Below are 23475 nucleotides of genomic sequence, written 5' to 3'. Positions count from 1 at the left end.
TGCTTTTTTTTTTTGCTTTTTTTTTTTTTTTTTTTTTTTTTTTTTTTTTTTTTTTTTTTTTTTTTTTGGGGTTCCCTTCGGGTTTTTTTTTTTTTTTTAATGTTTCTCAGTAGAATATTTAAGTATTTACTCTGTTTTTGGAATATTGTTTGAGCTGAGAAATTTAACTTTTTTTGGGGGGAAGTGGGGGATACAGAAGCATTCAGCGGCTCTGCTATGTGACTTGATTGATTTAAYGATTAAAGTAGGGGGACTTTTATCTGCCACGAGGTGAAGTTAATCTCCCCTCTGCAGTTATATGTGCAGGTAGAAATCTGTCTCATTTCAAATCAAAAAGCTCTGTCTTTGGTGGGATAAAGGGTGGATTGAGAGACTCGGTAAGGGTAGCGTGTCAGTCGGTGGCCTAGTCTTTGGGTCCTGCGACTCTTCAGGCGGGTTATTGTCACGTGGGCGATTTGGTAGTTACACAGTTGGGTTTCTGCAGGAGTTCCTAATTTGCACTCCCCATTTTCTGCTTACTTACATGTCTTCCAATGCAGACAAAGATAACAGCTATTAGTCACATTCTGTCATTACCCCCAAAAGATCAAGTTTTTGTTTAAACAAGAAAGTAGGTATTTTGGACTGCGTACAACTTTGTTCTTTCACGGTATCCAGCGCCGAAATGTGATAYGTCCCAAGGAGACCCGCTATTGACCACCCTAACACATTTAGACATGTATCTCCCAGCTGTTTCTGAGAGGCAGAGTAGCAAGTAGTGGAAACACTCTTGTTATTACAGAGCTCCTTTGATCCAGAAGGAATGAACAGACTTTTCTGTTTTGAAAAAACACCACTGGAACAGCTAAAATAAYGCTAAAAACATTTTATGTTGAAAATAATGCAATTTTCTGAAGGAGGAACGGTTGTGTGCTGTAGCAGGTACACATGTAAACTGGGCGATCGAGGCTTGGTTTTGGTGCTGGCATGTTACTTGGCTGAAGATGTTTGGTCTCTGCAACTTAGTTGTTTCGTTTGTGGTAAATCTACATGATGTCTACATCACGTAGATTTGTTGCAGCATATTCTGCTACTTTAAGTGTGTTTTGAGGTTATGTTTGACTTGTGCAAATAGTGGTTGCCTTGCATAAGGCAGTAACAAGTGTCGGGACTTGGACAAGTGACACGAGAGCGCTCAGATAATTGCCAGTGCAATGCAATCTGCTGCACTGGGGACTTTCTTCTTTCAACCTGTGGCAGCACATATGTGTCCAGTAAAAGCAATATCTCAGTTTGTCATCGAGGTGAAAAAGTCAGAAGGGTGCCGTGACAGGATGGTGAAGTACACGTGGAATGCTCTTGCGCTAAAGGTGCTTTGGATGACTGGTCCCCCACTAATGGCCACTAAAATTWGCATTCACTTTCCAGTGTTCTTCTCAAGAATGGGCTTGTCCAGAAAGATCTTGCATTGTGGTGAGTCTGAGAGAGTCTTTGCAAAGAACAAAAAATCCTCAGATGTTCTTTTCAACTTGGGGTGCCCATAGTGGAGGGGATGAAGGACAGCACAACCTTCACTTAGAGATTTTTAWGGATTCCTCGTTTTGAGACTAGACAGCAACTAGGGTGCTTTCTTTTCAACACTATGTCGTGCTTGTGGCAGCATTTAGAAATACACGATTCCCAGTCACTGTCTAGAAGACACCCTGGCTATTTACTGATCATTTCAATAGAGATCAGGTCTCTCTAGATCATTCAGATTGGATGCTGTATTTTGGTACTGGTCTTTCTTTGCTCTTTTAGCCTCACAGATGCAGGGTCTGTATGGACTGGGCATTGTTTTGGATTTACACATGCCGGGGAGGGTGCATGAGCAAGCAGTCCGCAGAGGAAGCAAATTCTTAGTTATATTAAGTGGTGCCATATGCCTGTTACGCATTGCATCCTTCATCTTCTTCTTTTCAGGGGAAGCTGGGAGAGGGGAAGCAGCCTGTGCTTCATATCCTGCGGAGCAGATTGGGACACTCCTCCTATACACAGTGTTGCAGGTATGGGTAGCAAACTCTTAGAGGTCACACCCTCACCAGAAGCAGCGTATGGACAAGARCTTACAGTCATTTATACTAGCTGATTTAATTTTCCTTTTGAGAGGATAAAGATTGGGAATATAACAGATTGTGAGTTTCTCTATCTGAAAGTAATGCAATTATTTCTCTAGGTGGAGGGCCCAGAAGGTACTTTGGAAAYGTGAGAAATGACTTAAAATTCTGAGAACGTGCTGACGCCTTTGGCCGTGAAGATGAGAGGAGCGATTCTTTGAGGAACATGCTTGGCACTATTCGAAAGAGAAAGAAATGACAAGTAAGTATTGCATTATAAAGTTTAAATGTTGGACTCTGTTGTGTTGGATTTCTGTTAGGTAAAGAAAGAGGCAGCATGCATGCAAGAAACTGTGGAAGAGACTCTACCTACATTTCAGAAAGTTAAAAGCTACCAGCATACAAGGCAGTTGTAGGAATTGATTTTTTTTTTTTATATAGTGCATTAGTTTATTATTCATCAAGTATTTTTGTTCCATTCATACTAAATATATTTTAATACCAAGAAGGGTGGATTCCATTGCTCTTATTCACRTTGAGTTAGAGTCAGTGGAACTAATTGTTGAATAAGGTATGGTCAGTATGAGGATGAGTGCTGGAACCTTGCCCAGATGGAAATAACTTTTAAACTAATCCAGTCATCCACAACACAGGCAAATCCAGGATGTTGCTAGAAATSCTTCAAACCATTTTTATGGCACAATGCAGTTTATTTTTTAGGACTGTATAGGGAAAGTTGTAATGCCATTTCCTCCATCCACACCCACACTAATAAAGCTGAATCATTAACAGAAAGGGATTAGGAAACCATCTGAATTTTAGTTGCATGTCTTGAATTACAAAACCTACAGAAAGTAGGTGGGCTAATGCAGTTGCACAGAAATAAGCACTTACATGCAGCTATGTGTAGAATTCAAATTGACTTCAAGTGTTTCAGGGAAGGGTGTTTACGTTAATCAAGTTTTCTGCCACGTTTATCTCCATTTGTCTCGTGCAAGTTTCCTGATAATGGTGCAGTTTATATACATTTGCAAAATGTCTCGGAGAAGAATATTAGTATGCRGGTATGGTAAATAGAATGCAGATTTTTTTATGTTGAACTGAATTTATTTTCAAATTTAGCAATCAGACTATTGGTTATAGTATAACATAAGAACTTGTGTTGATCTTTCACTGGAGCACAYGCCACTTGCCTAAAAGCTGTGCTACATAACTGACTTAGAAACCTAGTTCCAGACAGCTGATTTAGTCAGTTGTTCTTCTAGGTGACCTTGTTAGTCAGGGTAGAGAGAGGAACTCCTGCAGGGGCTGGCTCGAAGGAATTTAGACTCCCCTGAACTTTAACCCAGCTGGCTAAAGCAAGAGTTGTGAGGGCGATCGTGTCAATGACTTCCCCCCGCCACACACACCCCAGTTGAAATGCAAAATTCACAGGAGGCCACGTTTGTAATGCACTTTTAGCCAAGTGTGCTGCACTTTCCCTAGGATGTTATTCATCCACCTGGGGCCAAGATACAGAGATCTGGCACTAAATTACCAGTAGTCATCTACCACCACAGTAAGCCCATACCATATGCAGCCCAAACAGCATTTGTGTGGTAATTAAGGTAACTGTCCCAGGCTGTATCTGGACCTTTGAGGACTATCTAGCCTTTGAGGACTGTATTTGTAAAATAGAAACTGTGAAGGCCACAGCTGAGAACCCCTGATTTATAGCTCATCCTCTTTTTGATTATTACAAAAGGCAACAAGGTAAGTAACTGCAGTGAAATACAATCTTATCTTGTTCCCACCTTGAGAAAGTTAGTATCCTTCCTAGTGAAGGAGTATACCAAAAAAAAAAAAAAGTTAATTCATTTACTTATAAATCAGTTATTTAAGTTGCTACTATGACAGAAAGCAGACAAGAAATCCATCTTGCTTTAAAATAAGTCTTTTAAAAAATTCATAATGTTACCATACTAATGTAAGATATTTAATATAAAGCTTGCTCTTTGGATTTTGTCCCATATAAAAGTGACCCTGTACCAAAGCATTTTTATAATACTTGTAATAATACTTGTATACACCCTTAAAAATAATTGGCTTTAACTAATACTAGCAAATCATTTAAGCCCGAAGAGAGGCCTAAAGGCTTTTAGTTTCTACACTGAGGCATCTTCTAGGTAAGAACTGCATAGATAAGAATATGATTGATACAAATAATCTGGGTGACTAGCAATCTCACTACAATTTAAACAATTGTATGGGCTAGACTTGGAGTTGTGGCTCATCAGAGGGTGAGGGCCAGRTGTAAAGAAGGGAGAGTGATACAGGAGTAACCCAGGGTGTCTCCTGGGTGCTGGTCTCAAGGTCACACTCTAGAGAGATGAGCCTTAGGAGTTGCTCCATAGCTCTAACAGCCATAGCGTTAGAGTCCCTCCCTGCCCTGCTTCACTTTTGCTCCCGTCCCATCGTTGCACTGTGGCACTGAGGCAGTGCAATACACAGTTGCATATATGGGCCCTATGCCGTTCCTGTGCTGGGAGGATTCTCTCTGGGGGCGCTTCAGAGCCTCTGCAGCTCCTGTGCGTTGCTGGAGAGGTGGGCAGGGGCTACCCCTCTTACTAGGCTCTGGATCTACGCCTGTTCTGAACTCTTTCTGGAAGCGGTCCATGAAATAATCCCCAAGACTGTTTCTGCCATCTTGGGAACAGTCGAGCCTGCGAGCATTGGCAAGAAGATCTCCCATCAGCTTGACCTTCCGGATTTTGGGCTCRATGAATCGCTTCTTGATAGTGCTCGCACTGTGCGGGTCGGCATTTTCCAGGCTGAGTGCGTAAAGCTCTTCAAAATACCGCGTCATAGTTTTCCACTGGTGCATCGCGAGTTCCAGGGCTTTCATCAGACTGACTGCGTACTCACAGTTCGGCTTCTAGAAACAAACATAGAGATAACTTATTCAGAGCACCAGGCTCATCTTACCATGATCACTGTTGTTTTGCAGTAACTTAACTGGTCTACTGAACAAAACATGCTAGGCTTTTGCAACAGCACCTTCAGTTTGGAGCATCCGTTACTTTTTGCTGAGGTAAATGGCTGTAAACATGCAGAAGTGCCAGACCCCATAAATCCTTGTTAAGGAACAAGATATAGAAAGCAGCAGCTATGCCTGATAAACATTCTTAAATCAGAAAACCTATCCTTATAAATGCAAACTGAGTATTTACAAAAGTTACTCGAGATAGATTTTTTTTTTTTTTATTTTTACTTCTCTCAGCAGAACAAATGCTGTGATAGACCAAGAAACAGCAAGCTGATATATTCAATTATGTAATACTACTTTGCCAGAGGAGAATCAGTCCCATAATCTTCCACAAGGGAGTTTTTTCGGTTGGGTGTTTTTTTTGTTTGTTTGTTTTTTTAAACCGGTAACTGAGTTATTCTCTCATACCTGCAAGCCCGAGTCAAATCCCAGTTCAAATTCTCTCCTTGGCTACATTCTAACAGATGAGCTACTGCTCCCAGCTGGATGCTTCTCCCTCCCGCTTCCTTATCCCTTTCTCAGATGCCAGTGACTTCTATTTTGTTTCAGTGGGAAGGCAGACAAGTTGGCTGATTTAGCACTGAAACAGTTTAAGAGGACTCACATAATCCATTACAGCACACTGGAAACAGCAGTCTCCAGCTGAGTGGAAGAAAAAGGGACCATTGTTCATATCGTTTTTGGCAAGAGCTGCTATCATATACAGTTAGGCCTGCATGTCTGATAGCTCCTAGGAGTCATAATCAAGAACCAAAGCATGCATACTAATACAACAGAAAAACAATACCCAGAAATCTAACAGGAACTCAATGCAGAAATCTGAGGTATTAACAATATAATGGAGTTTAGAGTAATTACTACTAGTTAGTACTAGTACTAGTTAGTAGTAATTAGTACTAATTACTAGTTAGTAATTACAGTAAGTACAGTTAGCACTACTGGTTAGTCCAAGAGACTGGAAGCTGTTTGCTACACACCTGGATGGTTCTAGAACAGTAGTGGCCTCCTCTTTCTTGCTGATACTTCATCAAAGCTTCTGCAGCTTCTCTCTCCTCCATAGCTTGATGCAGAAAGAACTTGGAAACATTTGGTAGGGCCACGTGTGACTGATCAAAAAATTCACCCTAAGCAAATAAAATTCAACCATAGAATTAAAGCTTGCTGAAGATGGGATACACTTGCAGCAGCACGCAGCTGAAGTCAGAGCTCAGGAGACATTTCCAAAGGAAGTTGCTCTACCAGCTTAATCATTTTGCAGATTGTATTCCTTCAAACTTCTGCACTAAATGAAATCATTCTAAATTAAAAAAGTATACTTTTACTAGCACACCTTCTGTCTTTTAAGGCAGGTGACTATTATTGATGTTCTCTCTCATTAGGAGACATACTAGCAAGATACCACGTAGGAGACGTGCATTTAGGAAAGAAAAAGTAACTACAGAGGCACATACTGTGATCCTCCACCCACTATAATCAAGCAGCAGCATTCCCCTCTTTTAGGTATTGGAACTGGTAAGGGCACAATCCTCTGTTTGTTTATTTTCCATTAGAAAATTGAATAGTCTTGCTGGTTGAGCCAGAAAAATAGAGGACATGGGATTCATCCCTCCAGATCAGCATTCCTATGAAAAGATGTCTTTTAAAGGTATGAGAAGAATGAGGCAAATGCCAAAGAAAAACAAGGACAATTTTGTACATGTTTATCAGCTCCTTTATTCCTATCATTCTTATAGCAAAAAGAATATTGAAGGTGTGCACAGTATAGCTCAGTGGCAGGGCACAGCTCATGCCTGAGAGGACTTTGCAGGGTTTGTTTGGGTTTCCTCTATGGGAAAGTAGCTTCCATCAAYGGGAGATTAACTAGGCTAACAGAGCTGTTAGCTCTTCTGCTGGATGGATTTTATGCATGGTGTGGCAGGCTGATGCCGAGCTCCTGCCTGCACTAGGGAGAATAGCATAAAGAGAAGGTGCTGGAGGGACAGATAACACCCGAAGGCGACAGGTTGCAGAGAGGTTCAGCTGGGGCTCTGCACAACTTTGATATCACCGGCAGCAGCGGGGAACATGCTTAGAACTGACAGCTACAAAATACCAGCACACAGGTTCCCAAGCACACAGCAGCAGCACAGCGTCTGCGTGCTGACTCTGATTAAACTGCTGGCCTGTAGCATATCCAGGAGGGGGAAAACAGGAAATTTGAATTCATGAGTTTCATCATGAATTTCTCTAGCTCTGTCTTCCCTTCCTTCCCTCATTATTGTGAGCCAATATAAAATACCTACATTTCACCTATGTGGCCCTTCTCTTAAAAGGAGAGAAAAAAAAAAAAAGAAAAGGTTATGTACATAATGATGTGTTTGTGTTTCATGTTTTGATGACCATCTGGGATACCTCAAGCCCGAAGCCAGTGACACACACCCCACTTCATGCTGTTCAAAAGAAAGCACACGCTGCAATGTTTATTGAGAGTATTCAGTATAATTTGCATAGTCTTCCGGAGTCATTCATTCATATTTCTATTGACAGGAGAATCAAGACTGAACGTTTTGCAGCACTCTCACTCAGAGGGACCAGCTGTAAGCCTGCTGGAAGCCAAGCTTCCACACCTACATAACCATGGAGGTAGGTTTTGTTAAAGTCATTATCTGCTTTTAAGATGGCCATAGTCTGTTTCTAGTCAGTAGCCTGGCTGCCTGTCAGTAGCAGTGTTTTAATTCGCACACTGAACAGGTTGAGGTTTTGCTGCACACTGAGCTTTTCCCTGGGTTCATCAGAGGGGCTCGGCCCCCCACTCGAGCTCTGCTTGCCCTGCCTCTCAGCAGGTGCTGCCCCCGATAATCCTGCTTCTCAATTTTAGTGTCTTTGCTATTAAATATATACTCCAAGAAGCTGAGAAGCAGCCAGAAGCGGTAAGTTTCACACTGGGGTGCTTTTTAAATGTGCCTGAGGGCCCTGCCTGTGGATCGGGGAGCCCCAAGCAGCAGGCATCCCGCAGGGATGAGGCTCTCCCGCAGACTCCTTGCCGGGCGCCCTCGCCCGCTGCTTTGTGGCGCGGGGTGAAGCCAAGCGAAGCCCCAAGCAGCCCCCCGCGCAGAGGCCGAGGCCGCGGCCGCGGCGGTGCCGCTTACCAGCGCCTGGAGGCAGTAGGCGAGCTCGAGCAGGGCGCCGGTGAGGCCGCACAGCGCCTCCTCCACGGCGGGCGGGAAGGCCTGGCGCACGCGGCCGCCCGCGGCCGGGCGGTGCGCGGGGCAGGCGGGCAGCGTCCCGCGGGGCCGCTTGGCGCGGGGCCGCGCTAACGGCCGTTAACGGTCGCTGCGCGCGCGCCTCCCCGCACCCCGGCCCGCCCCGCGCCCCCTGATCCTTACCCGATGTGAGTGCCCGATGCGAGACACACCTTCCCATGCGAGAGCAGCCGTGGAAAACGCCAGGAAATTGCCCACCTTAAGTGTTTCCAGCCTAACGCCTCCACCGCTCCCGGCACTCAGCGCTTTGCCTGCCCTAATGTTCGGTTTTCACCTGCCTCTGACTCTGCACATTGTGGTTAAATGAGAAGATTCTGCTTCAAAAGCAGAAGTTCTCATTTAAAAAACACAAGATAAAAAAGCACAAGATAAAAAAAATGGGAAGTTCTCATTTAAAAAACACAAGACAAGTAAAGCAGCTCACATTATTTAAATATGAGCATAAGTATTTGCAGCGTTAAAGTAAGTGCTTAAGCTCATGAGGTGTAATATATGTGCTAGACTGCTCAACTGTGTATGACTCTGCTCTGAAGGACTTTCTAATAGCACTAGAGACTTCTGCTGGAAAGATGTGTTTCAAACAGCGTTCKTTAGTTCCCCTCATAGGATGGTGTTGATTGCAGACAGTAAAATAGTTGCTAGTGTTCAGCTACAACAGGATAATTTGTTGTGGTTCTCAGGAAAAGCTGAGCAGGTGTGATGTATGGATGTGTATTACTGACATCCTAATATGAGCAGGGTACTCGGTGACCTCCCAGTAGGTGTGTAGTCCAGAAAATTTGAAATTGAAAGCGAGTTAGCTGGTGTCTCCATAGGAAAGATGACAGCTGCTTTTTATTTGTTAGGTTGGTTTTCATGTTGACAGCAGTAATTTCTGAGAATATCAGTGAATACATGTTCGTACGTGCTCATATTAACTCCTGATCRCACACGGTCCTTCAGAAATCAGTATCTAAATTATTCCTTTTCAGTGAGCGAGAACTAAAACTCACAGATTTTTCTTAAGGCCAGCAATGAAGTTTATGGATGATCTCAGAACTTGACCCCAAATTTCCATAATCCCAGTACATTTCTCAAAACTGTCTTTTTTATGAAARTGATGTTCAATTTATTTTGTTTTGCGAATCGTAGAATCACAGAACTAAATGAAATTCAAGTAATTAGTACTATAATATTTATTATGGAAACATACCATTACAAAATAACCTAGAGYTTCTTATACTTACATAGAGTAAGATCATGTTTGTAGCTGGCCTGCAAAAGTATAATTTGCCTCTGTCCTCCAAAAAGTTGTGGTGTTAAGAGTTGGTTTTCCTGTAAGAGTAGGTTTTCCTAGCTGTATCCTGGGAGATGGGTACCTTGTTCAGTTTCTTAGCTTGGCATAGGATAAGTGCAGCTGCTCTGTGAGGGGTAGAGGGTTTGAAGATAAGAGATGAATTGTTTCCCACCTGCCTCCAAGTGAGGGGGAAGTCTTAGGTATCTCGCCCGAGCAGTGTGCTTTGGAAAAGTTATGACACACTTGGGTAACTATATCTATATGTGGCTTTTTTGCAGCCGGGGAATCTGGATTAGATCCCTACTCTCGCTAAATCTTGAAGTTTGTATTGTACAGCTTACCTACGTGAACAGCTATTGTTGGGCTGAAGGGGGTGAAAGTAGCAGTTCTTGAATGAGGGAAGCAAGAATTGAAACCAAGCACAAGCCCCTAAAACCCCAGTGGCCAGTTCCATACAAACGCATTGCAAGCAAGGGGTCTGTAAATAGGATGGGGACAGGGTTAATCCTACCCATTCCCATAATCCAGAAGTGTTTAAATGCATGTTAGGCACATGCCTTGGTGAAAGGAGTGTTGGTTAATTTTCATGGTTTAGGATGATTCTGATAGAAAACATAAACAGTATTTCAAGCGATACAGCAGAGCAGAACACCAAACAGCCACACATGTTATAATCCCTGTGAAGGACTGTTTCTTGCACAGACAGCCCCTGTCTGCACCCACACACCTTGTTTTTAATCTTTGGCAGAGTTCAGCAGGGAGGACTGGGCTTTAACAATCATCTGAAAATATACTTTCTGCCAAGGCCACTTTGCAATCTTTTAATTTTAGTTTTTCTTTGTTCTTTGTCAATTACAATTGGGCTCTTTAAGCTGCTCGTTGCAACCTGGAGTTTACTTTTCTATCCTTCAACCGCAGGTAGCAAAAGTTATGACTGTTGCTTCTGTCCAGCCACCACCATCTGTTAGCTCCTTTCTAGCCGCGGCAGATTTTTTGTGTGCTTTGCAAATTGTATGTYCAAGGATGCCAGACTTTTTCCTTAAGTGGTTATTCAGTGCCCGTCAATAGCTGTGATGAAAACTGAGGGCTGTGCGAAGAATAAAGCAATAAATAGCTAAGCAAATATATGGTGCATATTCTTGTAAATCAGCCTTCCTCTCCATTCATGATTTTACTTTGTAATTGAGTGCAACCTGAGCTCTGTGGCAGGAAATGGAAAATTATTCATATGGGCACCCGTGAATTCACAATTGCTAGTGCTGGACTCAAAGTCACATAAGCCATATATCCATATGCTTTGCCATTCTCAACAGGTGCATCATTTCACTGTTACAGTCTGATCCTACTCTTTCTGCTTTCCTTTTTCCATGGAGGAAAAGCCAGCAAGACTTCTGAGCTGTTTGTCTTTTTGCACTGCATGACTCATAAAGTAAGAGGGGAAAAAAAAAAGGCAACCTGAAATTTGGAAGGTTACAGCTTAAGTAAACATAGAAAAATAACTTTTTTTTTCAGCTGTGTTGCAGTAAAAGTTACCATCCACAAAACATGAGATGGCCCTGGGATGACAAAATGTGACTAAGCTGTGAGGTGGACTTACTAGGAAATACTTTCTGTCTCTGTGTCATTGAGTAAATTAAAAAGTTTGGGGAATTTCCACTTTACAGCACTGTGAAATCGGCATGTTTCAGCAATGTAAAACAAGGATTCTGAGAGGTAAAATTTAGAGCTTTACTCCTCTGAAGCCAGTGACCTAGTTCTTGTTGACACCAAACAGAGCACAGGGGAGCCTATTCTTTGGACCCACGTAAACTGAACATTGCTGTGTGGTTGTGCCCTGCCCTGGCTACGCACGCCTGCATATTTCATTTACATAAATAAAGTATCACAATAAAATCCTATATGAAAAATGCTGGCATTTATTTCAGTTCTGGAAGCCACATATAAAATGTCTTTTTCTGACACTTGCTTCAAATACTTCAAAGCTTAGGTTTTTGTTGTCCACTTTCCTAGACAATTTAGATTTTCTTTTGTCATTGATATTTTTGAATATGGAAAGCACACATTATTATTTGAGATATATCAGGATATTCTTCAGTTGATGTGGAAGCAGTAAYGCCTTTTTCCATCATTTGGATTTCCCACTTTGCATCAGTAGCTGACAGCAGTGTGACCTTTCACTGATGTCACTGGTGTCTCCAGTCATTTAGCTCCAGAGATTTCTTGGATGCAAGTCTGCATAGCACAGATATGTAATATGTTAACTGATTTTTTTTCAGTGAAGTCCATACATAAGGAGCTTTCCAAATGTTGGATAATACTAACCATCGTGTTACTTACAGAAGTCTTCGACGGTTATTGAAATCTGTTCTTAACTTCAAACATAATATGCCCACAGCATGTTGGCACGCTGTGTCTAAGCACAAATGTAGAAGACAAGCTCTTAAGAGTTTCTGAAATGCAAGCAACACTTATCTTTAATCTTGTATGCAAAGCGCTAGAAGGACTTCCTAATTCATGCTGGTTTTCTCTGTAGTGTTCAAATTGGATTACCCGTAATTAATGCTGACTTTCACTGTGGGACTCTTCTGTCAGCAGAGAATTTGTTCTCTTCGAGCTGCACGGGGCTGTGCTTGAGCCTGTGTGACTGTACGCGTGTGCAGGTTCTTAATGCTGGAATTTCATGTAAAACTGCACTGTAGCTACTACCAGCAAACTTTCATCTAAGCACCATATGTCTGTTTATTTTCTCTTAAGCACGTCCCGCTCCTTGCAATAACAGTATTGAATGCTGACAGTTCGGGTACACTGAGCAGTTCTGCTGTAGCCTTCTCCCCGTGCGTTTCCCGGGCTGTTCAGCATGCCGAGTCGCTCAGTGTGCCACCTCRTCCGTTCTCACCATCTGTGTCTTTAAGAGCCCTGCCACTGGGAGCCCTCCGGCAGCTCCCTGCGGTTTGGCTTGAGGAGAGGCTGGGAGAGGCTGCTCAGGAGCAGGCGTCCGTGCACCCTGCCCGAGCGCCTGCCTCGGGGCCACAGGGGCCGCAGGCAGAACAGGCTGCAGGGCGGTACCTGGCCTCTCACTCYCTCATTCCTCTCTTACAGACCTGCTTATGCTGCAAGTGGACTGTTAATCTCAAGTGACTACCGGTTGCCACTACCCATCTGATTTTTCAAGAGGCTGCTTTTAGGAGCAAGTGATAAAAAAATGGCAGGAGTTTTCTGCCTCTGAGCTTTGCAATTGTTTTTTCTAGATTAATTTAAACAAGATTAGGCCAACAAATCTAAGGCTCGTCCTTACAGTCCTTGCATGGCACATTGTAAGGCCAGTCCCTTACTGCAGATTGAAGCCACTGAATCGCAGCACTGAAGCAGGTTTCTAAGGAAGGCAGTGAGTTGTGTGAGGGATTTGTGCAACCCCAAGCTGCCTGAAGGCTCTCATAATTTGTATCTCTTACCCTCCTCTTTTGCTTTCTTTTCCAAAGCCAAGGATAAGAATCTCCATCAGTTTTCTGGCCAATGAGAGAATAAGTTGACGTGTTAAGAAAGGCAGTTCCTTTTTTTGCTGTAGTGTGAAATTGATGACTACAGGAAATGACTGCCAGGCAGTGCAAGCCTTGGTACATKAGCTCTGTGCTCTATGTGGCCCTTGGAAGAGCTGTTCAGGGTCAGCATGAGCAGATACCCTCTGCACATCCTCAGAGCTTCTTAAGCTTAATGGAACTTAACAACAGTCAAGGCACAAAAGCCTATAAACCATTTATTGTCTTATATGTTCATGACAATATATGTTCTTTGGTCCTTTCAGGTACTCACAGTGCTTCTGACATACAGGCTCTCCTGGGATTTGGACTGGCAGCACTTGCTTGGCTTGATAAAAAAGAAATTGAAACCAAGATGCCCCAGGAGTGAGCGGTGTGAAAAACATTTGCAGGTGAGAATGAGATTACTCAAAATGTTTTAGCTTTTCTATTCACTGAATAATCACAAATGAGCTCTTTCCYCAGTTTTCACTTGAAAGTGAAACTTCTTTGATTCCTTCTCAGAATCAAAAATGAGTTTTGAGCAAAGAGTCATTCACGGCCCTTGCTTAGAAAATACAGTATGAATATTCATCTGCTAAATGTTTATTTTAAATTGTGTGTTAATATGGATTCTGTAGAGGTGAATCAGAAAAAGCAGAAGTGGCTAATTCTGCTCAAAATTTATATGCTTTAAAGATTATGCTAACTCCTAATGAATAGTGCATCTTCCACCTCTGGTCACCAAATGGGCCTTTATTGTTGCTCTCTGCTCCAAACTACACTTGTGCACCACCTATATATTAGCCTTTTCCTATCATTTTCTGTCTGTTGCCATTTTAATGGCTTTAAATACAACAATAGCTGTTAGAGTGCAGGCTGTTTATGGCAGTAGGCCTCAGGCAGAGTCTTCTGAGTGAATCTGCAAGTATTGAACAGAGCACTTGTGAACTCAATGTGTTAATGCAGAGGAACTGTGCGACCTTCCCCTCATAATTGGAATTATGAAGTGTAACTTCATAACTTCATGAGGGACATGTCACTTAAGGCAGCCAGTAACATTAGTTGATAGTGTTGAGAGGTTACTTATTATGGTCTTTAGGACACTGATGTTGCGCAAAAGAAATACTGCTGTGAAATGTTTTACTTTTTGAGTTTAAAACTACTAGTTACAGTTGCTATCCTTTATATAAATGTAGATTGTGCTGAATATTTACAGATTTCACAGAACGGCTTGTTCTCTGATTTAAATCCTGCCTACTAACCGCCTGCCTGGGGCAAAGAGAAAAAAAAAGTTAGCTTTGATACTCCCAAACTGGCCCAATTAAATCCTGTGCAGCTGGTCTGCATGAAATGTGCAAGCTGCAGAGAGGATTCTGAGGGTCTGGCTGGGCTGTGTGCCYGTCAGAGGCGAGGGGTGTTTTTTACTCCTTTGTATTGTTTCTAGATCAGAACAATGCACTTCATAGATTGTTGCAGGCAGCATACTGTTGTGAAAAGAGCACTTTTCTAGGTGAGGGTAATATCATTTTAAAAATTCTTGCACAGTAGCTCCCATAGTAGGGTCCGGTCTGCATACACTGTTGCGGTAGAATAGGGCTCCCTGGCAGYTTCCTTTCATTCTGAAGGATGTAACACATAGGAAGGTATCTATATTGCTCCATACAGATAGTTAAGAGTGCAAATGCTGATTGTTATGCAGTTCCCTTAGGCATATATGCATATATGTGGACAAAACAGGTGTGTAACTGGACAATACTGCTTTCTGTATATGTTACACATACTTTGATAGTTTTCAACTTTGGAATTGTGGTTAAAGCCTCAGAGGGAACCTGTGGGACTGCAGCAGCTGAGAATATCCCTCTAGCCACGGACATTTCAGCACAGTTCTGCAAATCTTTTGGCTGATAAGGAAATGGCTTTGTCAGCCTGTACCTCAGTGTTGTCAGAGTGAAATGTCTAGGACTTACTTGGATGGGCAAGTACAATTTACATTGGCACATCTTGTGAGTGAGGAGTAAATAGTACTGTGAATTAGATATTACTTTTTCTGCTAGGACTGTTTTTAGGTGCTAGTAAAAAAAATCAGCCATCTCCTTTGCTTTAGGCAAGCGCCAACTCTCTGTGTCTGAGGCTTCCGTACCATGGTTCCCCAGGAAAGCAGGGGCATTTCTCACTAGTATACTAGGAAGGACTTAGAGAAGAGTTTTATATGCTTGGGTCATAAACCAACTTTTAGCTAAAAGAGGTAAGAAATTTTCCTTGAAGGCAGCTAAGCTTATGCCTGTGCCAGTTTCTTTTGCTCTTCCCAAATCACATAGTCATGACCACTGACTGAAATAACACACTATGTGGGCTATGTGTTCACTGGCCTTACGGTGCTCAGGACGAGCAGCTTCTCTGAGGGAACCTCGACCGTGTTTGCCTCTGACATGTTACACGGTGAGAACTCCCGTGTCCCATTAACGCATGCCCGTGATGTGGGAGGCAAGCAGAAACAAGGGGCACATCATCTAGGCGCTAATAAAAGCTTCATTCTTGTTGCCTGTGTAGAGGAGGATATGGCAGTCTGGTATATGCAGCCTATCACTTTGGGCTGTATGCTCSGAAGCAAGAGACAAGCAAGTTTACTTTGCTTTTTAAAGGAAGATCGTTTCAGAGCAAAGAGGGATAGGAAAAACAAAAAGAAAAGAGAAGCAGCACTAAGAGTGGGGCAAATCTTTTAATAATGTGTATGAGYATGATTCTTACAACTTCACAAGCATATGTGCTTTAACTGGGTCTGTACCAGCTGAGGACCTGGCCCATATTGTCCTTTATAAAGCTCTGATTCCTCCCCAAATAGTTTTCCCCTCCCTCTTCAAAGAGCAGCTGTTGTTGGTGGCGGCGGTGATGATACCGGATTAGTGCACATGCGGTCAGCCTGCTTGGCCCCAGCCCTTTGGACCCAAAATGAACTCCAGCTGCTGTTGCCCAGAGCAGGTGCTTCATCCAGCCCCWGCAGCTGTTTGAGCGTGCACTGCCATGGCCAATAGGAGGGGTAGGTCCCCTGACAGGACCCATAGCAATAGCACATCAGCAGAAGGCAAGGAGGAGTGTGAAACAGCAGTTAGCAGAGTAGAATCACCCCACTTGCCTGGTGGAAATGGGGATAGTGGCTSTCGTCCTTCACACACTGAGCCTGCACAGCACAGCGAAGGGTCATGGTTCCCAAAACCAGACTGAGCGATGACTCGAGACCAGCAGGTCCGTTATAAATGCTTGACCTGCAAGCTCTCAGACCCATCTMGTCAGCTGAAGTACATGGTAGTGTGTATGAGAAACTTGGAGAATTGGCAGTGTTCGATGTAAGGAGCTGTTGGTGTAACGCTCAAGCGAGCTGCCTGGCAGAGCGGTGTTCAGGCTCCGTCTCTGCTGGATACGGTAGCATGGGCCTCACATTCAAAAGGCCGAAGCCAGCAAGGGAAGAGGACAGAGCACAGACAGGCTGAGGATTTGAATGCAGGGAGCTACAGGATGAGGAGGCCAAGTTGGGGGCATCTGGAGGAGGGTTGAGGTACAATACCCAGAGTTTGAGGAGTGGGGCACAGGAAGACTGTATGAAACTATTGTTTCTCTCTACCTTTTTATTTTCATGACTGCCCCCTCTTTTTCCTGTGCCTCGCAATGTCACCATCACAACACCCACCATATTTTATATGACTCTTTAGGTTCCTGTCCCCTGATCTTTCTTCACCACTGTTGCCAGAGTCCTTCCTGCTGCTCTGGTTGGTAACCTGCACGTTTATTTTGTGTGCCCGCCCTGAGCACAGTTTCTGCCATATTCCATCAGCTAGGCTTTGCACTCTATATCTCTGTTCTCCAACAAGTTCCCACTAAAGCCCATTAGGAGAGGTAAATGCTGAGCAAGGACGTTCCCCTGCGTAGCTATGAAAGGGATTATTTAGGCCATATTTCATTACACCATAGTCTTAGCCCAGGAGAAAAATATGGATATTGGAGGGCTCTCTTTGTCAGGAAATGSGATTTCCGCAGGTGCTCAGTTGCAAATGCTCTGCGTGCTTCTAAGGCTTGGCACGACGTTGCTAAATCCTGAATCAGGATGCAAGAATGTCTCATGACCTCGGCCATGTAAACCAGCGTCTGGCCATGTTTGGAAATCAGCCGTCAGTGATGACAGTGGACAAGGATGGCTGAARTGAGCAGCTTGGCTTCAGTGCTGAGCAAGACTTGCTAGACATCTTAAGTACAGATGGTCTGATGCATGTTTTGAATAATGAAAATTTTGATTTTTTTTTTGTAGCAAGTGCCGGGGAGCTGGATGATCTTCCTCCCTCCTCTTCCTGGCCTTCARGGATTTAAAAATGACATAGAAAGACTCTGGACAGAAAAATACATAGCTGCAAGGCAATATATGTGGGAGCAACAAAATTATTTTGGTTTTCATTTATCTATCGGATTAATCAGGTTAACTAGATGACTTCAGTTATGAGCTCTTTAGGACTAAAACTGTTCCTTTGTTGTAGGCTGTTCAAATTTATGTTACAGCGTAGCCCTTCCACTGACTGCTCTTCCTGCTTGTATTACTTCCGCATTACAGGTGAAGAATTAGAGAAGCAGCATCAGAAACTTCCCAGGAAAACATACTCATGGCTGTTCAGGAAACAGATGCAGTAGATATTAGTGGTTCTTAGCTCCCCTTTTTTTTTCTCACAGTTCTTGGTCACATCACTGTTATGCAAGAAAGAACATCACTTAGGACTATTAAAACTGTGATACACATCTGTGTGTAAAGAAGGTGTCCTTTGATCTGCTTTTATTTACTGCCACTTTTCCCCTGMACTTTCAGTAGTTTACAGGTCACTTGTCTTGCTGTGGGTTTATSAGCAAGATAATTCAGCAGATAGTTCCCCACTGTGTCATCTCCCCAGTACCGTGGCTGGGGGCTGCACAGCGTCTCTTGCTGCTTCATCTCTGTTGAAGCAGCAGGTGTGTTGCTCTGCGTTCCTCTGCCTTCAGTCTCTGCGCTCCTCTTCCTCAGTTTCCTTGCACTGTTACATGAATCAAGAAAACTGGAAATGCAACTTTCTACTGCCACCGGTGTAGTAAAAGTAAGAAGTCCAGTGCAGTCTTCAGAGGTACCTGAGACCTGTAGCAGCAGTTGTGTCAGTCATCCACTCTAGGTTTCCAGAGGTTTCTAACAGCCTACCCATGAGTAAGAGATTCTGAAGAGTCTGTCTGTCACTTGTTCAAATAGAACTGGGTACCCAGGACCTTGCCAGATTTTGCACGTGACCAAAAGGTGTGTGGCAAAGCCTACCGTGCATGTAGTGACGAACAGCAGAGTACAGCCCTTCAGGTGAAGTAAGTCATAACTTACTAATGCCTGGACTGAGGTTAAGGAAATAAAGAGCTTTCTAGCAGCCATCCATGTTTTGGGGATCTGGAGAACAGAGGGATTTACTTTGTTTGAGGCCCTTGCTATGCTAAGTGGGAATTCCTGTTCAAGATGAAACATCCTGAAAGTGCTGCTTTACTGTACAGCTGAATATCAGCTCGCTGACAGTAGGAAAAACAATCATTAAGTGGTGAGTGAAAGCAGCGTCGGGAATGGACCTCGGCAGAGTGGCAACGCAGAGTTACACCGAGTGACATTCTTCACACCTGCTGCGGTGCATAACAGTAGCTGGCTGACTTAACCCGTGGCACTACAGGCAGAGCATTGTGCTGGGACACCGCCTGGACCGCGATTGAATTACACACTGATTAGGTCTTCAGCTTCTCTCTGTCAGTGTGGACAATGAAGAATCAGAGAAGTGGACACGAGAGCTTTAGCAGGCCTTGTGCTCTTGGATGGAGGAGGATTAGCTTCTAAATGGTAAATTGTGTCGGGGCCAACAGCGATAAAGTTGAGCTCTGCCCTTCTGCTGCCTCAAAGCATCAGGCTTTGCAGAAAACCCAATCTCTCCCCTGCTTCAGCCGACTGCTATGATCCAGGGAGGGGGTGGACATGTAGGGTCTTCTTTTTTCTGCTCTGCTACTTCGGTAGGAATTGTGTGCCTGTGCTATAGGGCAAATACTACCTTTTATTAGAAAGGATGCGAGACCAAGTTCTTTGSTCTTCTGCGGTTTCTGCAGAGATGCAAGAAGCTGTGGGGGTTTATCTCCCACATTCAGGTACTGTTGGCAGGTTTGCCCTCTGCTAGAGAGTATGCATAAGAGCTGTTTTAAAGCTGGATGTACCTTTTCCTGGGAAGTCCACAACAGGGCTGAGGAATTGCAAATGTTGTGTTCTTTCCCTCCTGCCATCTCCTCCCTCAGCCTCATGCTGCTCTGCTAGCTCCCAGCTCACCCCGCTGCCCTCCTTGCGGTTGGTGCGARCTTGTACAGAGCCAATTTGCATTTCATCACCTTGCTGTTCACTGGTACGGAGAAACCTGGGGTGACTGTCGTCTTGTGTGACACTAGAACAGGCTGGAGGGGTGGCACATCCTGCACACACTCTTTCAATTTTCAGTTGAAGGACTATAACACATCAACTTCTTGGTTTCTTTTGAGGAGTAAAGCYTTTTTTAAAAAAAGTTCCATTTCAAGAGTAATTTGCACATAAGCTGTCAATCCTCCCAAATCTCTTGCACCTATTTGCTCTAGAAGGTAGCGTGTCCTAAGCAGTAGCTCTCAAAAGTAGCTCGCAAGTTTGTAGAGTTTGAAAGTATTTCGTTTGTCTTTTTTTTTTTTTTTAACCTCAGTGAAAAGATTTAAATGAGATAAATCCAGCTGTTGCTTGGCATAAAGTCACTGCTGATTACTGGCATTTCTTTGTCAAAATTAGAAAAAGAAGAGCTATCCTAAGTAGCCGCTGTTGTGTTTAACATTATGGCATATTTCWGAAGTACGTTTTAAAGAACAAAAAACTAAAAATAGTCATTCTCCAGTGGTGATGCAGGATTGACAGAGGTTAATGCCACTGACATCATGCTGGAACTTTATAGCATTTCGTTAATGGTTATTAATGTCCTGTTGCTGGGAGATAGACAGTGTCAGCTGTGGCTGACTATGCTTTACCTCTCTGCTCACGGGCCTAGGCTGCTGCTTAGAAAAGCAGAARGGACTCTGGGTGCATCAGGAGCACTGTAGTCTGCTCGCTCCCTGGCCGTGCTCCACTAAGACAGGAGGAGATACTGCACGAAGGTAGGCCCAGCACCTTGATCCCATAAACAGGACCTGGGGAGTGAAGCAGGAGGGTGGCCAGCAACAAATGTCTATGGAGCCACTTCAGAAGGCACCGAGGAGTTTTGTTCAATTCAGATYTTCAGGACTAAACGCACGGTGTGTAACCTTTGGAAGGAAACRGAGCGGGAAATTCAGGCAAACCTACCTGGAGGTATTGGTAGGCTTGGGGAGCAAGCCTGTGTTCACACAGAGAGCTTCAGAGCTTTGGACACCAGCGGAAGGAAATCAGGAATGGCACAGAGAGGAGAAAGCCCTCGAGAGGAAGGGGAGTCAACTTTGTAATGGCAGAATGATGGTGAACATGGAGCATTTAATTAGCTTTGACTACACGATACTCTGGATGTACATTATACATCCAGATATGTAGGTTAAGCTGTCCCACGTGGGACTGTTCCTTTGCATAATACGTTTGAATTACACCCACCATAAGGGAGTGAAACAGATCCATAAAGGTGCCATACATCAGTGTAGCATAWCAAAATGACAAAGGCATTTTAGCAGTCTGTATTGAACGCAGATTGAAGCCAGCAATGGATTGTACATCAAGTGTGTTGTTGTTATGACAAATTTGTATGGAGCTAAAAGCATTTTGCTGGGTGAAAAAGTGGAATTTTGTTTCCTTTCCTACAGCCTGGAACAAAAATGAGATTGCCCAGCCAGGTTAACATAGCCCAGCGTGATACCTTGCGAGTGCCCTGTGGTCAGTGTGAATGGCACGTGCTGACAACTGTTGGGGGCTTGTGAGAACCCTCCAAATAATTTCATTTCTTTTTAATCTTAGATGCTCTTAGATGGCGATGCGATGTTAGGAGTGGGAAAAGCTCTGACTGACTCCAGATAGGTGACACTGACTCCTGATAGGTGCCAGTGGCTTTTTTTTGCTGCTATTATATAATTTCACGTAGAATTGATTTGTCACCAAAAACATTAAAAGCGTTTTATCTCTGCATCTTGCACTGATAACTTAAAGCATGAGCTTTTTGGAGGAGCGATTACAGAGCGGTGTCATTTTTTAAAAAAGAATGAGTTGCTTTAAATGGTAAACTGACATATGTCAACTGTATTACTCCTGACTTATACCTCAAAAGAAATTGATATTTCACATGGCTRTTGATGGGCTATAAAAAACATTGACAGAGCTGGAACTGAAACACTGAAAAGATTGTGTCTCTTTTAAAGGTGATCCTCAGCTGAGAACCCCTGGTTTTAACTTTGCTGTGCTAGCCATGCTCTGAGAAAGCGGCTCAACTTAGATGGCATCTTAGCCTAAATTATTCTGTATTCAACCTGGAAACAATCCCTTGCTTATGTGGATGCGGGTTCAGATAATTTTATTAAACCTCTCTAAAATCCATCCAGCCTAGATTCTATGTTACCATCTTCCATTGGTATTCCTATGTGTTGTGTGTTWATTTGTTTATTTATCACCTGTGGTTTGGCAGCATGAAAAACATTCAGTTACATTCCTTACAGAAAGGCTATCTAAAATTAYAAATGGGAGTCATATACTGACACGATTGAGCAATCAAATGACTGACAGCCCAAGACTGTGGTGTTTGACTGCAAGGCACTTCAGTTTGGGGACAGTATTATTTTAAAACACTTCAATTTTGCACATACAATATGAAAATAAATTGAAAAGTCCATGTAATATTCCGCAGCGCGGAGGTGTGCTTCACAGCAGGACCCAGACAGGAGAGACGTCTCCATCCTCAGCCACGTGCAGAACTTGGCAAGTCCTGAGTGATGTCTCTGCTGCTGGCCATACTCTGACCACAGGGTTGGGCCAGAGACCGCTGGAGGTCCCTTCTGACCAGCATTTGTCTAGAATTCCCTGATTATACTTTGAAAATAATGAGAAAAGGAATAATTTGTAGAGGATTTTTTTTTTATTTTTTCTATATCATTCATAACACCTTGAATTACATACAAAGTAAGGACCACTCTAATGCAGCTTGCTTTGTAAAYAAATTACTTGGCATAGAATAGATTTTGGTTTACATTGTCAAGAAAAAAAMCAGTAATCAAGCCAACAATACAATTACAGGTAGTTCTTGGTTGTAAACCTTCTCTCTCCTACTGTTCTTAAGTGTTTTCCATAGTAACGCCATAACTGCAATTAAAATTCAGATTTTTGACAACTCTTTTACTCTGTACATAATATCAGTTTTTTTTTTCAATTGCAAGGATGCAAACCTGTCTTTATATTTGCGTTTCAGTACCTAGGAATCCAACAGAAAAATCAGAATGAGCCTAATTAAGCCTTATGCTCTCCCTAGAACAATCAGCCTAGCACATTTCATTGAGGGGAAGCCCTCACAACCTGATATATTTTTAGCCTTTGCCTCTTCTGGCTGTTTTTCATTGTATGTAGGAACACAAACAAATTAATCTCTTGTTTCCAGTAGAACATTTTGGAGTAATCAAACTTGCATGTTAATGCATTTACCTTTTTCTTAACCATTGTAATATCTGTTGCTATAGTTGGATAGTACTAGCAAGAAAATATAGTCAGAGTTCAAAGTCACCAATATGAAACCTAGGCCTAAGTTCATTACTTAAAAAAGAAAAAAAAGCAGCTTCATATTTGCCTGATAAGGCTTTTTCTTCAAGGATAGTCATGGTGCAGTCAGCAAAGAAAGCTAAAAATAGTCTCTTCAAAACCTCATGACAGGGAATGTTTCTTATAGGTAGCTCAGCTGCAAGTGAGCTACCTATTTATTCTCTTCTCCTAAATGTCCCATCAATAAGATTCAYCTGAACCTTATCTGCCTGGGAAACCAGAGTCTGATGCAGTCCCCAGGCTCAATTTGTTGCATATCAATTAATGGTGATAATCAATTCTTATTGATTAAAGAGCAGAAGAGCCAGATCAGGAAACAGGAATTGGCTTCCATGCCCCGTGCAAAGTGCTCAGAGCTGCTTACAGAGCCGGGGATGCCGCACTGGGCCCGGCTGGCCGCAGGTGGCGGCTGTCGGGTGGGGTGACGAGCCCTGATAAGGCACGATAAAAGGTGGGTGCTGAAGCAGGGGGAGCACAGTAGCTCCTGGGAAAGGGTAGTAGTGGATGTAGGGAGCTTTTTAGAGGAAGAAGGGTTGAAGGTGCTGC

At 43.2% G+C, this 23475-nt stretch overlaps 1 protein-coding gene across 1 annotated transcript; it reads right to left on the bottom strand.

Annotated features, from left to right (window-relative positions):
* Positions 1 to 3117: 3117 nt before the first annotated feature.
* Positions 3118 to 16338, bottom strand: LOC112951451 (ferritin light chain-like). Its single transcript, XM_026044148.1, has 4 exons — positions 16266 to 16338; positions 8229 to 8392; positions 6078 to 6224; positions 3118 to 4989 (listed from the first exon to the last, which is right to left on the bottom strand). The coding sequence occupies exons 1-4, from the start codon at positions 16336 to 16338 to the stop codon at positions 4486 to 4488; spliced, it is 888 nt and encodes a 295-aa protein (XP_025899933.1). The 3' UTR covers positions 3118 to 4485.
* Positions 16339 to 23475: the final 7137 nt, after the last annotated feature.

Source organism: Nothoprocta perdicaria, unplaced genomic scaffold (genome assembly GCF_003342845.1).
Source record: "Nothoprocta perdicaria isolate Ctin4 unplaced genomic scaffold, notPer1 scaffold_350, whole genome shotgun sequence".
Taxonomy (NCBI): domain Eukaryota; kingdom Metazoa; phylum Chordata; class Aves; order Tinamiformes; family Tinamidae; genus Nothoprocta; species Nothoprocta perdicaria.
This window is presented reverse-complemented; position numbering and strand designations above follow the sequence as displayed.